Raw genomic sequence first — 16,917 nt, forward strand, 5'->3', positions numbered from 1 at the left:
TCTGTCTTCCTGACTAAGAACTAGTAGGACAGGACCATTCATTGCTGCACCCTGCATACTGAGTCAGTACCTGGAATCATAGCTGATGCTGAGTAACCGTTTGGTAAATGGAATTAGCATCTCAACTGCATGACAAACTCCCACCTTCCTAACTTACAGAGACTCTCTAAGGCAATTGCTGATGCCTTACTCTCTCTCTCTCTCTCTCTCTCTTTCTCTCTTTCTCTCTCTCTCTTTTGATGGGGACTGGGGTTTGAATATCTTTTAGCTGCTGCATCTGAGTCTGAAGACTTCTAAGATCAATTCTTCAAGTGAACATGTTCTGGAAATGTTGGATCCTTTTGTGTTTGTCCTCATAGACTGCCTGCGTTCCATGGACGTGAAAGTGAGTATCGGTTTGCAGTCTGTGAGCACCCATTCCTTCACAGGGGCTGCATCATGCAGAATACCTGGAACTTGTTTTAGGGTTCTTGTTTTGTGAAATGATTGAGTTTCTATAGGGACTATGACACCATTAACCACCACTGTTCCCTGTATTAATAAGTCACATTTGTTTGGATAACCCTTAATATCTTTAAAAGCTCTTCTAGGCACATTAATTATCTCATCTGATACTCACAACACATTCATGAGGGTGTGTGGTGTTGGCCCCAGGCCAGCGATCATCATCGCCACCACTGTCACTATCCTAAAGACTTCATCTCTAATCCTTAGAACCCCTGAGACAGATACTCATAGTGTTTCTGTTTCATGGATGTGAAAACTATATTTGGTCACGATCAGAGCCTACACACATCCCATTTCCCCATAGCCTGCTTCACAGACAAAGGTGCCAAGAGGATAGGTAGCATCTCTAGAGTCACACAGACCATCAGTTGCAGATCTGGGAATTACACCCAGGTTTTCAGATTCCCATGCTCTTTTCTCATGTCTTTGTCTAATCCAACACAGTGAGGATATCATAACTGCCAGAGCAGCAGGGATTATATTAGGTTGAGCTGAACTAGCCAGTCCTAGTGATCTCTAAAGTTTGACTTTGGAAATTCAGGGATTTTTTTTTATGTAGTTACTTGCTCCTAACACACCTTTCCATATCTTCGTGCATAGCACTTAATTAAATTAAGTGTTAGTTAAGTGTTCCTATGCTTAATTTCTGAGCCCCAGTTGTCTGCTCCATAAATACAGTAAGGCTGATCTTTATCTTTGTCTTCATTTATTTTTGAGACAGGGTCTCTGCATAGCCAAGATTGGCATTGAACTCAATATCTTCCTACCTCAACCTCCCAAGTGCCAAGGCTGAGGTGGTACACATGTACAACACCACACCCAGCTATCTTTGTACATATAATACCCAGAAGAGGGCTGGGGATGTAGCTCAGTGGTAGAGTGTCTTGTATATATAATACAAGCTTAATAAGAATGGGTTACATTGAAGTACCATTAAAGAAAATAAAAAAGTTAATAAAATTGTGTTTTTTAAAGTTCTAAAATTGGCCAGCCTACCCATATTCTTAAGAATACAGTAAGTGAACACCTTTCTTTTTTTCTTGTGATCTGGCTCCACTTGCTATGGATAAGAAATATGTTCTACAACAAGGATAGGAAACTTATACTTTGTGCATAATATCTTATTTATTCAACTCAACAACTTACATGGTCTGCAGAGCCTTTGATGCTGGATTGATGGATTTAGTCACTTCATAAGTTTATTGTTTTTTTATTTTGTTTCCTCAGGTGATCACAGGTGCTTTGCAATGCCTGATTTGGATTTTGAGGTTCCCTCTGCCTTCCATAGAAAAAAAAGCAGGACAGCTGACGAAACACCTTTTCCTTTTGCTGAAGAACTACGCAAGACTGGGGGCTGCTAGGGGCCAGAACTTCCATCTGGTAGTGAATTGTTTCAAGGTGAGGTGAAACAATTACCCCTAGAGATAACCAGGACTAGGATTAGCAGCACAGTTAGTTTTCATTGCCTTTAATAGTCTTGATGAAAATTTTTTAGAAATAATTTGCTAAGATGGGAGAGCTATTATCCTGTGTGAAAAAGTTTTGATGTTGTGTTAAGCATTTATCATTGCACTGAGTCCTGACTGGTGGGGTGTCCTTGCTATTAACTGTACTGTTGTAACTTGCAGTGTGTGACTGTAGTTGTAAAGAAACTCAAGTCTTACCAGATAACTGAAAAACAGCTTCAAGTTCTCCTGGCATATGCTGAGGAAGACATTTATGATACTTCACGACAAGCCACTGCATTTGGCCTTCTGAAGGTATGGTGTCACTGAATGGTGTCTTTTGCAGTTTATGAGCTTCATATCACTTATTTAAAATAATAGGAACATAATTGTTTTGACCAGCAGTAGACTTCTGAAATTAAATGATTTATAGAAATTATTATGAATTCGTTGGGTCAAATACAAGCTACTACATCTACTTTTGAAAATGTTTGAATGTGAACTGTCTACTAACATTCCCAGGGAACTCTATAAATTCAGATACTTTACTTTTATTTGCCCTATTGGATATTATTTTTTCTTATTGTGGTAAAATAAGCATAACATAAAATTTGCTGTTTTAACAATTTTTAAGTATATGTTCTTTTGAAGTTATTTTCTTTCTGTTTTTCTTGTTTGCTTTTTGATTGATTTTTGGTTTTTTTCTGTGGTACTGGAGCTTGAACTCAGGGCCTTATTTTAACTTGGCCAGCGCTCTACCACTTGAGCACCTCCATCCCTCATTATGTTTGAAAACTACTTATAACCACTTTAACATCAAGCCTACTTATGCCCATCTACAATAAAACACATGAAATGAGCATTTCTTTTCCTTTTGCACTTTAGGCTATTTTATCAAGGAAATTATTGGTCCCAGAAATAGATGATGTCATGCGGAAAGTATCCCAGTTGGCAATTTCTGCACAGAGCGAACCTGCCAGAGTCCAGTGCAGACAGGTGTGTAGAGAGAGCTTATCCCACAGTAAGGGGTGGACCCACCTTACTGTTTGACTTTTAGAGATGTCACCAATGACAGAATTCTAAAGACTGCCTGTGTCATATTATTATCATCAAGTCTGAGACTTGAGTACCTAAGTCAGAGACTGCTTTCCTGAGGATTGACAGATAAGCCAAAATTTGAAGGAAGAATAAGACTTAGCCTTCCTGATAAAGGGACAATGAATGCCTTAGGGAAGTTAACCCTTGAGGTAAGCAAGAGTTTAGCTTGTTTGAGGAACTAAATGGAGGTGGGGAAGGGAAGCCCAGTCACGTAGGTCCTTGTGGTCTTATTAAAGATTTAGGGCTTTGTTGTTTGATTTTTAAGATGGAGTCTCACTGTGTATCCCAGACTGGCCTCAAACTCTTATCTTCCTTGATACTCCTGCCTCAGCCTCCTGAGTGCTGTATGCCACCGTGCCCCAGCCAAGATTTAGGGCTTTGTTCTAAGAACAGTAAGATGCTGTTGGATCCTTAGGCAGAAGAATGATATGATTAGATTTGTTTATGCATTTGTCTATCCCTAATCTTAGGAGCACATATCACACCCACAATATGGTGAGTCTGAACTAAAATTTTGTTCTCAGGCTGAGGGAGGGTTTGTGCTGCTGAGGAGGCTATGGTGGAAGGGAGGAAGCATGTCTTTGGGGGAAAAAATTGCTTGACTTCAGTTAAGAAGCAGGGCCAGCAGATATTAAGCACTATTTGTGCCTCCAGGACTTCATATACATGATGTCTGTTTACAACTCCCTTCAGAAGAAATAATAATCTCCTTTGAAAACTCAGGAAACGCAGGCCTTGGAAATTTTAATGATGTGCCTTCATTTCAGTTTATTAACAAAGAAGGCTGAATACTAGTGGTTTGAAAGCAAAGGCTTTGGACATAGATGAGACCTAGCATTCTGGCATTATCACAGGAGCAAGTTACTTAACCTCTCTATGCCACCTTCATTGCTTTCATCTGTAAAATGGGACATCACCTAGTTCCTAAGGGAATGAGAATTAACCAAGAAACTGACCTTGGCATATAGATGGTATTTAGTGAGTGTGTTAGTTATTATTAGTAGTATTAAGTTATCATCATATTATTATTACTGAAAGGGAGATACAGAATCAAACAGTCCGTGCGCAATCCACCATACCACCTATCTGAGATCAGCTTCCAATGTGCAAGCTTAGATTGCAGTGGTAGGCCAGGGCTTGACTCAGCCAGGCACATGAGTGAGGTAGGAGACTGGAAGGGGCACAGTTGTGGACTTAATAGGTAGACTTAATTGGAGTCAGTTGGAAAGCCCGATTGTTCACCCTTCTGAAAGGTTTTTACAGCCTACCTTTGTGTCCCAGAAAACAGCTTAAGAAACAGGAATCCTGGAGAGACAGGATCCAAATAACCAACTGTGATTTTTTTTTCTAGGTTTTTCTGAAATACATTCTTGACTATCCCCTTGGAGAGAAATTGAGACCAAACTTGGAATTCATACTTGCTCAACTGAAGTAAGTCTAAACCGTTAACTATGTAGGGACAAAGAAGGAGTTTATTCTTTTCTCCTAATATGGACACTGCCTAAGCATGCTGGCATATTCTCTGCTGTGATGTGACTCATTGGCTTGATTATGAAACACAGTGCTGTGCTTGGCATCCAATGGCAGTTCTGTGAGTTGCTTTTCACTCAGTCTGGTCTGACCATTGTCAGTTGAGTCTACTTAGGAGATTATTGAAAAGCTAAGAAAATTACATTTAAAACTACACCACAGCTTGATGGATGTATATAAGCATTGAAGTTGTGGTAATAGACTATTTCCCATTGTTTAAGAAATATTTAGAGGATACTAACAAGTCTACCTGATGTTTTTGCCCTAGTTATGAGCATGAGACTGGGAGAGAGTCCACCTTGGAAATGATTGCCTATCTCTGTGACACATTCCCCCAGGTACTACATTTGCTCATGAGCCCTGGAAGCCTGAACCCTCTCTTGTTAACTGATCTGTAGTAGTTCCATTCTGAGTGCTCATCAATGCCTTTTTCCTGTAGGGACTGCTCCATGAGAACTGTGGAATGTTCTTCATCCCTCTTTGTCTAATGATGGTAAATGATGACTCTGCCATGTGCAAAAAAATGGCATCCATGGCAATCAAATCCTTGCTCAGTAAGATCAGCCTTGAGAAAAAAGATTGGCTTTTTGATATGGTTATCTCCTGGTTTGAAGCAAAAAAGGTTAGTGTTGCTTTTAGCCACAGTTCAATGACAGATCTTAGCTTTTGGTATCCATACTTCAAATAAGAATACATACTTTACATTGTTGAATCAGCTTACCCCAAATAGCTTTATTTTTATCTGATTATGCAAATAAGACATTCTTGAAGTTTCCTAAAATGTAGGAAGTTATAGAAAGTAATAAAATTCTCCCACTGACTATACCACCATCATCACTGGCCCATCTCTCTACAGTATAAACATGTCCTATCTTAGTGAGAAGCTTGTTGCACACCCAAATAATTGAACTTAGAGCCTTACACTTATAGGCAGGTGCAGTGGATTGAGCTACTCTGCTGGCTCTGCATGCCCAAATAATTGGAGGTTTGGGGGAGACAAGGATGGAGATCTAATTACTTTTTTTTTAATGGGAAAAGGTATATCAAGCTGGTCATCAGTGGCCTATGCCTGTAATCCTAGCTACTCAGGAGGCAGAGATCAGAAGGATCATGATTCAAAGCCAGCCTAGGCAAATAGTTCACGAGACCCTATCTTAAATATGCCCAACACAAAAAAGGGCTGGTGGAGTAGCACAGGTGGTAGAGCTCCTGCCTAGCAAGCTTGAGGCCCTGAGTTCAACCCCCAATACCACCAAAACCAAAAGTACTTGGTGACTAATGCCATTTTATAAAACACCATTATATAAAATGCTATCTTTTTTTGTTTGTTTGTTTGTTTTTTGGTAGTGCTGGAGTTTGAATTCAGGGCCTTGCACTTGCTAAGCAGATGTTCTACCCCTTAAACCATACTCCCAGTCCTAAACTACTGTTTTTTGATGCAAAGATTCCTAAACATTTTTTTTATGTTGGCCATCAAAACTCCTATTTTATTAGTTTCTAGTATTAGAAAGAAATCTTTCTTTTTTTTTTTTTTTGTGGTGGTTCTGGGGTTTGAACTTAGGGTCTCATACTTAGCTAGGCTGGTGCTCTACCATTTGAGACACTCTTATCACCCCTTGCCTACATTCATTTTATAATTTGACATTGTCTTATGGTGGTTGATTTGATAGAGATTAAATAGACAACTTGCTGCCCTGATCTGTGGCTTGTTTGTGGAAAGTGAAGGAGTTGATTTTGAGAGAAGACTTGGAACTCTTCTTCCTGTAGTTGAAAAAGAAATTGATCCTGAAAACTTTGAAGATGTAAGTAATTTGCTGGGGAATAAATTTTGCTAATTTAAAAGTTTTACTTGAGATAGTATAGCTAATGTGATTATTGTGCTTAAAAATATTGTTTGCTAGTAAAAGCAAGAACTCAATACAATTGGAAACTCTTTTAAAAATGAGGCCTTGTGTATTTGTACTTGCCTATAATCCCAACATTCAGGATTCTGAGGCAGGAGGATTGGGAGTTTAAGTCCCACCTGAGTCAAAAAGAAAAAGGGGAAAATACAGAGGTAAAGCTAAGTTATCTTCCACAATATATGAATTGAAGGTTCTCTGCTGAGAAAATCTTGACCCCCAGGGTACATTTGTCAGTGCCCAGAGATACTTGGAATTGTTAAAACTGGAGGGTGCCACTGGTATTTCTACCTACAGTGTATATGACAGCCCCCAAAAGAAAGGATTATCTGGCCCAAGCTGTTTACAGTGCTGAATTGAGAACCCCTGGCATAGGTCTGCATATTGGAGCAAACGTGGGCACCAGGTACTGCCATGTCTAACTGATGTGCCCCCACTCTGTTCAGATCATGGAGGAGACTGAGGAGAAGGCTGCAGACCGCCTGCTGTTTAGTTTTCTCACACTCATCGGTAAACTCATGAAGGAATGTAATTTCATCCAGTTTACCAAGCCTTCTGATACTTTGAATAAAATCTGGAGTAAGTATTTCCTTACTTAAATCTAAGTACAGCAGTTGTGATCAAATTACTGAAAATAGATTTGAGGAATTCGAATAGTAACACTTCAGAAAGTACATTAGCCAAAAAGTCCATGAGGGAAAAAATGTTAAATACCCCATTGGATTGATGATAGTGGAAGCATTTCTAGAAAAAATAAATTTTATAACTTTATAATTGATACATTTCATTTATGAAAGGATATTAATGGTGGGGGATATAAGAATAGGAATAAATTGCCCATGTCCTACTTGGTGCTTAGTGATGGTTTCGTGTATATTTCTCTTTTCCCCTCATTCTCGCTTCCTTTTCCCTCCGCTTCTCCTCCCTTTCCCCCTAGCTTTGGTAAGGTAAATTAACAAATAAGAATTACATGTGCTTACCATAACCAGCATGATGTTTTGAATTATGTACACATGGTCTCTATTTCCATCCTTTTTGTTAAATAAGCATAGGTGGGCTGGGGTTATGGCTTAAAGGGTAGAGTACCTCCCAAAAAGACACAAAGCCCTGGTTCAATATCCCAGTACCACCAAAAAAAATGGGTATAAATGTTGTATAAAGGTTGCTTAGTTCCATGTGAACTTTATAACCTATTTGTACCTAAGTAAGCATATTACTACAACTCGGTGCCTTTTCAGTAGCTATATAGCAGTCTGTTGTGCAAATGTGTCATGATTTTCACTTCTGTGGGACATTTTAAGTTACCATATAATATTCTGTAAATGAAAAATAAAACTCCAGGATTTTAATTTAACATATTAATAGTTATTACCTGGATATTAATACAGAATGAAAGTAAGAACCCTATTCGTGAAATAGAGACTAAAACTGAGACATGTCATGGTTAATCCATCCTGTTTGTGACATCCACATCATATGAGCTTTCAACTATCCATTCCAGGTGTGGTATAAGGAGAGCAGCTATGTAGCCTAGGCTGAGAATTAAGAGTTCTGGGTCATACTGAGCTGGGGCCCAATCCCATCTATGCCTCTGGTAGCTTGGCATGACACTTGACCTCTCTGGAACAAGTTTCCTCATCTGTAAGATGAAAGTGACAGTGTTTGTGTCTACCTCACAGAATTTTGGGGTTTAAATGAGGTGTTACATATAACCCTCTTAGCCCTGTGCCTAGCCCATGGAAAGCCTTCCATAATGGTAGCTTCCAAGAGAACTACTTGGAGCCACTAATTTCAGTATTAGAAATAAACACATATCTATACACTTTTGAAAATGTAATGTTGATGTCATCTCATTTCCGTTGCATCTGAAACATGTTCATATGAAGCTGGTCTGTATGTTTACATGGAACCAGTTCACATAGAACCGGTGATTTACATGTGCCTGTTTAGTGTCACTTACCACGTAGAGTTGGTTTTCAGTTGTTCAGTTGTTTCCAAAGTCTCTCCACCTTCTCCATGGCTCCTTGTGAGCCTCTGAGAAGCAGGGACTCTTTTGTTCAGCTTTGATTCCCCATCCCAACCATATAATAGATACTCAGTGTATGCCTAATTAGTCCTGTTTGCCACCAGAGGATGAGGAAGGCTGTGAGATGTCTGAGAACGCATTTTGGTTCCCCCCAGGTCACGTGCACTCTCACCTGAGACATCCACACAACTGGGTGTGGCTCACTGCAGCCCAGATTTTTGGGCTGCTCTTTGCCTCTTGCCAACCAGAAGAGCTTGTTAGAAAATGGAATGCCAAAAAGACAAAAAAGAAACTCTCAGAGCCTATAGCAGTCCAGTTCCTAACAAGTGACCTTGACCAAAAGGTAAGATTTCTCTTGATTTTTTTTTTCTTTTTTTTTTTTTGGCAATACTGGGGTTTGAACTCAGGGCCTCACATTTGCTAGGCAGGTGCTCTACCACTTGAGCCACTTACCACCAAGGTAAGTGACATGTTCACTCTGGCTTTGTGACTGTCTTGGGGCTGGCACTGGAGAGAAAATCCTAAAACTGACAATGTGTCACATGTGTGAATCAGTAGGAATGGTAGCAGGCATGTTCCAATGGCTGACACCACTTGGGAGGCTGAGATCAGTAGGATCTTGGTTCGAGACCAATCGGCAAATAGTTTGTGAGACCCCATCTCCAAAATAACCTAGACCAAAATGGACTGGAGGTGTGGCTCAAGCAGTAGAGTGCCTACTTTGCCAGTACCTGCTTTGCAAGCTCAAAACCCTGAATTCAAACTCCAGTCCCATACTCATTCCCCACCCTACCCCCCAAAAAACGATCATTAGTAACTAGAGAGAGGTCACCTTCAAGGCCAACCTTTGACCATCAATCTAATCAGACTTCTGATTTGCTTATTTAGCATGTCGGAAAATAAGATTAATACTTTCTGTCCTGCTTCCTTCATAACCTTATTGACGACTAAATGAGATCCTGCTCATAAATATGTTAGGTGGGGGCCATATTATATAGTGTGATACCCATTTATTTGTTTTTATTTTCTAATTGTAGATGCCTATGTTAGCTTATGTTCTAACAAGTCATGTTTGTTTCAAAGTCTAATTCTTTCCTCCTCTCCACATTTTTTAAAAGTTGTTAAGAACTTGTTTATAGTGGCAGTCTCATTGGTAGGGCCTAGAACAATGTCTGACTCATAGTGAGGACTCCATAAATATCAAATGAGTGGAGGATGAAAGGGAAGAAAAGAAAAAGCATATTGGAATGTTGCAAGTATTCTACTAATAGTCCAAGTACTGTTATCAGTATCACCCTAGAGTGAAAGAATTCCATTCCTTTGGCAGATAGAATGGAACAGTTCTGCATTTTCTGGTCTTGAACCTTTTCTCTCCAAATCTGTATAGGTGGTCTTGCAGAGCAAAATGTAATATATCAGCTATGTTATGGTTAGTTGTTATAGTTAGTTTTTAAAGACAATCAGAAATGTCCTATTATGACTATCATTTCTTTTCACAGATGAAAAGTATCTCTCTAGCCTCTTGCCATCAATTGCATTCCAAATTTTTGGATCAATCTTCAGGCGAGCAGGTAAGAATTATAGTCCTCCTGAGTCAATAGAAGTGACTTACTATTCTACCAACAGTCTAGGAATAGGCTTACATTTGTTATTTAGTTTTCAACCTGTTCTAAATTTGATAAAATACAGACATACATTCAAATGCATGTTTATTTATACACATATATCTAGTTGATTCTGGTGTCTATGTTGTCTGTGTTTGCAATTCCCAATAAAAATGATGCAGTGGGAGGCTGACTGTAAATCTTTTCATCTTCAGCCTTAATGTATCTACTTTGTGACTGTAAAGGACATTGATTGATCGATTATTTTCCTAATGTATTTCCTTCCCTTACCCCTAGAACTTACCATGGTCTAAGAACTGTCCTTAAAAGAAGCAAATAAATCATTCCTTCATTAAAAGGGGGTTACGTATGTTCATATTTTACAATGTGGTATAAATAAAGTGTAAATATAGAGAAGACAGGTATCAATACCCAGTAAATGCAAATTGCTTTGAGTAGTCCGTGACTCCCCTTTACTTCTTTCTCCTTTGACAGAGTAGTTGGTGTGGTAGATGGTGAGCCAGCACCACCACTGGACCTTGGCCGTCCCTTGACCCTTTATCATGTCCTTCATAAATTATTGTGGATAAGGTAGAGCAATGAAGATTAAGAAACAGGGCACTAGAAATTAGGTCACCATTCATATCTAAAGGATGATTGCATGTCATAAACACTGGACCTTCTGTCATAGTTTGTAATGAAGATAAAACATGCTGACTTCGTTATATGGCAGGGTCAGGGAAAGAATGGGTAGCCATTAGATGGACGGCAAAGTGAGGCCAAAGAAATCAAGGCTGGGCATGGCTTAAGTGGTGGAGAGCTTGCCTAGCAAGTGTGAAATTGTGAGTTCCAACCCCAGTGCCACCATGAAAAAGAAAAAAAATCAAATCCTGCCAAGTTGGACAGTGGGTCATGTCCCATGTAAGTTCACAGTTTTAAGAGGGGCTGGTAGATCACAGGAAAGAAGAACTAAAAGCAGTTAGGGATTTTAGTTGAGCATAATCTTAGCGTGAGTCAACATGAAGGAATTGTCCTAGGAGAGAAGGCCTCCAAACCTGGGCTGTATTCATGGAGGCCACGCTTCCCGAAGAAGGAAGTTACAATCTGGCATTAACTCTTTAACGGCTAAACCATGGAGAGTATGGGGTTCTGAGCACTGCATTTAGGAGAGCTTTGACATGAGGTACATCTAGCAAAGCAACCAAGGTGATGAAGGAGCTCAAAAAAATAACTTGTTTTCCTCCCTCACACTGGTGTAAAATACTTCAGAGATTTCATAAATGTCATAGAGATAGGGACTTAGTGAATGGGTCCATTATAAGACCAAAATTCTAACAAACAGGATTAGATGGATTTGAAGGAAAGGCTCAAGGTTTAAGAATTTTGCCTAGAATTTTAAAGATCTGTGAATCCTGACTGACCACTCAGTTTGTATTTGCATGAGTCAGTAACTGTGAGCCTTTGTTTTCTCTCCTAGTTATAGTACCTGATAGGGATCTTTTAAAATTGAATTAGCATCTGTACATGAAGCAACTAATCAGTGCTCAATTAATATTATTTCCCCATAGAATGTTTGAAAGAACTTAATGGAGTAGGGATGAAAGCTTTCTTTAAAAATGTAAATGGCTGGTCAATAGGGAAATCTGTGTAACCTTAAAGACAGAATGAGACCAATGGGATGAGAGAGACATGACAGTAGGTTTGGACACACTATACAGAAGTACCTAAATAAAGCCATTATCAGTTTAATAGTGTAGTACCCAGTTGTTTGCTTAAATTTTCCAGTTGTGCAATGCCTACTTTAGCTTATGCCCTAAGGAGCCATGTTTGTTTCCAAATCTAATTTCTTCCTCCCCCTCCCCTTGCCTTTTTTAAAGGTTATTAAGAATTTATTATTCGTAGCAAAAGTCTTATATTTACTAGAACATGATTCCAAGGATAAGCAAGGCGAGATAAAAGCCTCTGAAGAACAGGAAGCTTTAAAAGATTGTGTGGCTAGAGAAGCATTAGAAGAACACAAAGCCTGCGTAGATGGAGAGGCGGGGTCTGACAGAGAAGAAAAGGAAGAGCCCAGCAAGCCAGCCACACTGCTCTGGCTGATCCAGAAGTTGTCCTGGATGGCAAAACGGGAAGCTGCTTATTCACCTAGAATTCCTTTAAAGGTGGGACAGGATGGTGCAAAGTAACCTTTGATTTTTTTCTGTTCTTTTCTTTTTAAGTAATGTTATTAGTGATCCTCCCAAGTCTCTAGGAACTTTACATTTGAACCTAAAACTGCAGCAATAACATCTGTCCCAAAACAGACTGAACACTATCTTGTAAATTAGCGCTGTGTGTTTGTGTGACTGGAAGGGAAACATTTCAAATGAAACCCATCTTCACTTTCAGAGGACATGCATCTTTAAGTTCCTCGGTGCTGCAGCAGTGGATCTTGGGGTGGACAAGGTCAAGCCGTACCTCCCAGTGATCATCGCTCCTCTGTTTCGAGAACTGAACAGCACCTACGCAGAGCAAGGTAACCTTCCACCTCTTTCCTCCTGAATATTTGCACACCAGGATCCCTAACTTTTCTCCTAGGTGCCTCCTTCTGTTCTGTGCTCCTTCCCACCAGCGTTGGTTTTAAGGATAAAAGCTTGTGAGGTATCAAGAAAATTAATGCAAACAAGCAAGTTTATTTGTATTACATTTTATGGGCATCTTCTGTTGCTGTCTCATGTCAAAAAATGAATGTTTCTCTCCTAAAAGATGGTTTATTCCTGAATATAGATTACTCAAAGAAAACTGGTTTGGGATGCTTCTAAACTTCACAGGAGAAGACTGGTGGTGCATGCCTATAACCCAAGCACTTGGAAGGCTGGGGTGTAGCTCAGTAGGAGAGCACTTGCCTATCATGGTTGAAGCCCTAGGTTCAATACCCAGCACTGCAGAATTTTTTTTTTTAAAGAAGCAATTATAAGGCAAAAATATATGCATTATCATTTAGTTTTTAAATATTATTTTTAAGGCTTGCTTTTTTTCTTCTGTTTCCTTGCCTGGTGCATTCCCCTCACTGATCCTAATTGTTGATTACAGGAAGAGAGAGAATTATGGATTGGAAAGAGAGAAGGTAAAGTGGATGGTAAAAATTTTAAAATAGCATACCTGCAATCCCAGCACTCAGGAGACTGAAGCTGGGTGATTGGTAGTTCAAAGCCAGCCTGAGCTACATAGACTTTCTCAAAAAAAGAAAAAAAAATTTAAAATTAAAAGCAACTGAAGAGTAAAGCAGGATTTTTTTTTTTTTTTTTTTTTTTTTTTTTGGTCAGCTGCGTCTGAACTCAGGGTTTTACACTTGCAAAGCAGGCACTGTACCGCTTGAGCCATGCCTCCTGTCTATTTTGGAGTTGGGGTCTCACAAACTATTTGTCTGTGCTGGCCTCAAACCCCAATTCTCCCCATCCTAGCCTCCCAAGTAGCTAGGATTATAGGCAGGAGCCACCAGTGCAGGAGTTTTTAAGTCCTACAACCTTAAGAGAAAGTTTCCTCCTCTTAAGAGTGGAAAAGGCCATAGTGAAGGTTGGAGATGCTGATAGCCAGGTTCGAGTCTGGAGCTCTCCTGAAACTAAACACAGAAAATCTGCGGGTTGTTTGCATTTCAGGGAGAAGGAAAAGGAAAGAGTAGGGGAGAACACAGCATCTCATTAGCTTCTCAGGGTCTCTGATCCCCAAAAAAGGTTACTTCTGTGACCCATGGATTAAAGAAGGGCTGAAAAAGCAACTTAATCTCACCCTACATCTGCACAGAGCTGAGCCAGTTCACAAAATGTTTCTGTCAAGTCCTCAAAATCCTTTGATTGTCTTGAGAGCCAGGTTCTGGCTAAGTAGGCCTCATGGTCTCTGGTCTCTTGTTGCATCCTTGCTGAGGTAATGGCCTGTATGTTCAGTGTTCAGCCCTTCTGCTCTTCCTCACATCTCAGAAACTCGGTGGCCAGTTTTGGATTCTTGTTTAACATTGCAGCAGTAACAGTAATGCTACAGTTTAGACGTTATACATTGTTGACTTTGTCTCTGATCATTATTCTCTGCCTGTGACCAGATCCTCTGCTGAAGAATCTATCCCAGGAAATCATAGAATTACTTAAAAAGCTGGTTGGCCTTGAGAGTTTCTCATTAGCCTTTGCCTCTGTACAGAAGCAGGCTAGTGAGAAAAGGGCACGCCGGAAAAAGAGGAAGGCTCTGGAGGTGAGTTTGCTGTCTGAGACTATAGCTTATTCATTGTATTTAACTATTTTTAACTAGGGGTGTGCATGTGTGTGTGTGTGTCACACCTAGGGAAGGATTTATAGCTGGGGCTCTGTATTTTCATTAATGGGCATGTATTACATTCATGTTAAAGACAGATAAAATAGCACATTTCCTGCATTTGATTTGGATTGATTTAACATGCACTTTAAAAGTAATATAAATTTCTATTCTCTCTCTCTCTTCAAGTTTGTAACTAATCCTGATATTGCTGCCAAGAAAAAGTTGAAGAAGCATAAAAATAAAAGTGAAGCGAAGAAGAGAAAGATAGCATTCCTGCGTCCCGGCTATAAGGCCAAGAGACAAAAAACCCACAGCCTGAAAGATTTAGCAATAGTGGAGTAAGGTCTTCCTGTGCTGATTGTCTCAACTGGCTCCAAAGCGTGAACTTTCTGGTGTATTCTACCAGACTGGACTCACAGTAGATTGTATTTAAGTCAAACTTTGGCCCAGATTGTGTAATATATAGTTTAATGTAATCATGCTTGTATTTTTTTAATTAAAATGTTTAATGCTGTATCTTCATTGTCTACAGAGCATGTGATACTAAGTGATGAGTTTAAAGCATAATTTTTTAACAAAAAGGTAGTTTAAAATGGGGGGGAAGCATGTGTTAGGAATAAATGAAACAATATTTGCAATACCTTTATGGGGAATATACAAAACTATCAAAAGCCATTAAGAAGGATCTGTGCAAACAGAGAGACACAGCCATGTTAATGGATAGGAAAATGAAGTATCACAAGATGTTAGTTCTTCCCAAGTTGATCTGATTGGTTATATGCATATTGGAGCAAAACCCCAAGAGTTCTTCATGTTAACCTAATGCAGCGCATTCTAAAACTTTAAAGATAATAAGCCATGCTGGCCATGACATTCCTAGAAAATGATAGGATAGAAACCAAAGGACAAAAGTGCTATCAATGGAGGAAACACGATGAACTCTACTTCATTAGTATTAAGAACTTCTTATAAGGCCAGGTGTGATGGCCAGTTTGAGGCCAGCTCAGGCAAAAAAGTTACAAGACCCTATGTAAAAGAACAAGTGGGTTGTGGTGGTGCACACCTGTGGTGGAGGCAGAGCTAGGACTGCAGTCCAAGGCAGGTCCCAGGCAAGAGTGCAAGATGCTGTCTGAAAAGTAACTAAAGCAAAAAGGGCTAGAGGCACCGATTGCTTACACCTGTAGTCCTAGCTACTTGGGAGGCCCTGAGATGAAGAAAATTATAGTTCAAGGCCATCCTGGGCAAAATGTTCACAAGACCCCATCTCACCCTCCTAAGTGTTTGTAATGTGCCAAAATGATAAGCATGGGGCAACTTTGAAGGCTGATCTTAATTCTAAGTGACTTCAAGTACATGTATTGTTTTCATGAAAATTTAAAAATAAAAAACAAATACTAAGATAAACATCAGGAAAAAACATACCAGGAATGCCAAACACAGCTTTGTTCTTAATAAGAACAAGGGATGCTAACGGTGACATAGTCCCTGCCCTCAAAGCTTGCTTTTCCAGTTTAAAGTGCCTGTCAGGTACTTGAGATAATAGAGTAATTCCACCACTCTCAATGTCTTGTTTTTTAGTGAGATCTCGACAGAGCACAACTACCAACCATAGCTGGTACATCGGTAGAACTGAAGGAAACCTTTGGTGTGGCCTGTCCAGATCTCATTTTACACAAATGAAACTTGAAGGAGTAGCCATTTATGCCTAGAACTCATGTTCTGATCAAATTTGGTCTTTTTCCTCTTACCAGGCTTCTCATAGAAAACAATATTCAAATTTTGAAAAAAAAATCAAAAATTTACTCCTGGGAGCAATCAGGATCAGATTCAAGATGGCAAGGGCTGCACCCCAGGCAGCATTTGCCTGCCAGGCTCACTCTTTCCCTACTTGTATCTTGTGCAGTGTTCCTGAACTATGGGGAAGTATTTAATCCCTTTAATACAAGCCAAGCACCTTAGGGTGCAAGTGAACTAGTCTAGTATTTCCCAGCCATGGGCCATCTTGACAGAAGGGAACCCAATTATAAATTCCAAGTACTACTTTCCTATCTATATGTTCTGATGGGGCATAATGCCCATGTAACATCCCAAATACTAGGGACAAATATGAAAGACAGTCTTTGCCCATCAAAATTAAGCAGCATTGGTTGCACTGGGAACACCTGTGCCTGGAGGAAGCCTGTCTCCAAGAAAAGATTTCAGAGACCAAATTACGAATGGTTCCTAAAATGAGCAATAAGAATCCCACAGGTGAAATGAGAGGTGCATTAATCTACACAGAGAATGGCCTTAAATGTGAGGGGAGGAGGCCAAAGGCCAACAACTAGGACAGTAAGGACTAGGAAATGAGCCCCTTGTTCCTGAGACTTGAGGGCTTTCCTTATCAGCATGATTTTTAAAATGCTGGTTACTGAATTTATTTTAAAAACTGCCCTCAATTTTAGTAATGCTAAGGTGCAAGGTCTGTATTCACCACTGATACTGTAGCTGGTGAACCTGGGTAGTTTGAAAAGTTCCTCTGA

At 39.7% G+C, this 16,917-nt stretch overlaps 1 protein-coding gene across 1 annotated transcript in view; it reads left to right on the forward strand.

Annotated features, from left to right (window-relative positions):
• The window catches only part of Utp20 (UTP20 small subunit processome component), a 100,658-nt gene extending 85,747 nt beyond the window's left edge, over positions 1-14,911 (forward strand). Inside the window, exons 48-62 of the mRNA XM_074084223.1 lie at positions 269-385; positions 1,735-1,905; positions 2,136-2,267; positions 2,838-2,948; positions 4,402-4,481; positions 4,849-4,918; positions 5,020-5,202; positions 6,251-6,382; positions 6,928-7,060; positions 8,663-8,850; positions 10,007-10,078; positions 11,989-12,273; positions 12,500-12,626; positions 14,187-14,332; positions 14,582-14,911. Of these exons, the coding sequence (XP_073940324.1) occupies positions 269-385; positions 1,735-1,905; positions 2,136-2,267; positions 2,838-2,948; positions 4,402-4,481; positions 4,849-4,918; positions 5,020-5,202; positions 6,251-6,382; positions 6,928-7,060; positions 8,663-8,850; positions 10,007-10,078; positions 11,989-12,273; positions 12,500-12,626; positions 14,187-14,332; positions 14,582-14,737 (2,103 nt within the window). The 3' untranslated portion in view covers positions 14,738-14,911. The remainder of the gene's footprint in view (positions 1-268; positions 386-1,734; positions 1,906-2,135; positions 2,268-2,837; positions 2,949-4,401; positions 4,482-4,848; positions 4,919-5,019; positions 5,203-6,250; positions 6,383-6,927; positions 7,061-8,662; positions 8,851-10,006; positions 10,079-11,988; positions 12,274-12,499; positions 12,627-14,186; positions 14,333-14,581) is intronic.
• The last annotated feature ends 2,006 nt before the right edge of the window (positions 14,912-16,917 follow it).

This window comes from Castor canadensis, chromosome 8 (assembly GCF_047511655.1).
Source record: "Castor canadensis chromosome 8, mCasCan1.hap1v2, whole genome shotgun sequence".
NCBI lineage: Eukaryota > Metazoa > Chordata > Mammalia > Rodentia > Castoridae > Castor > Castor canadensis.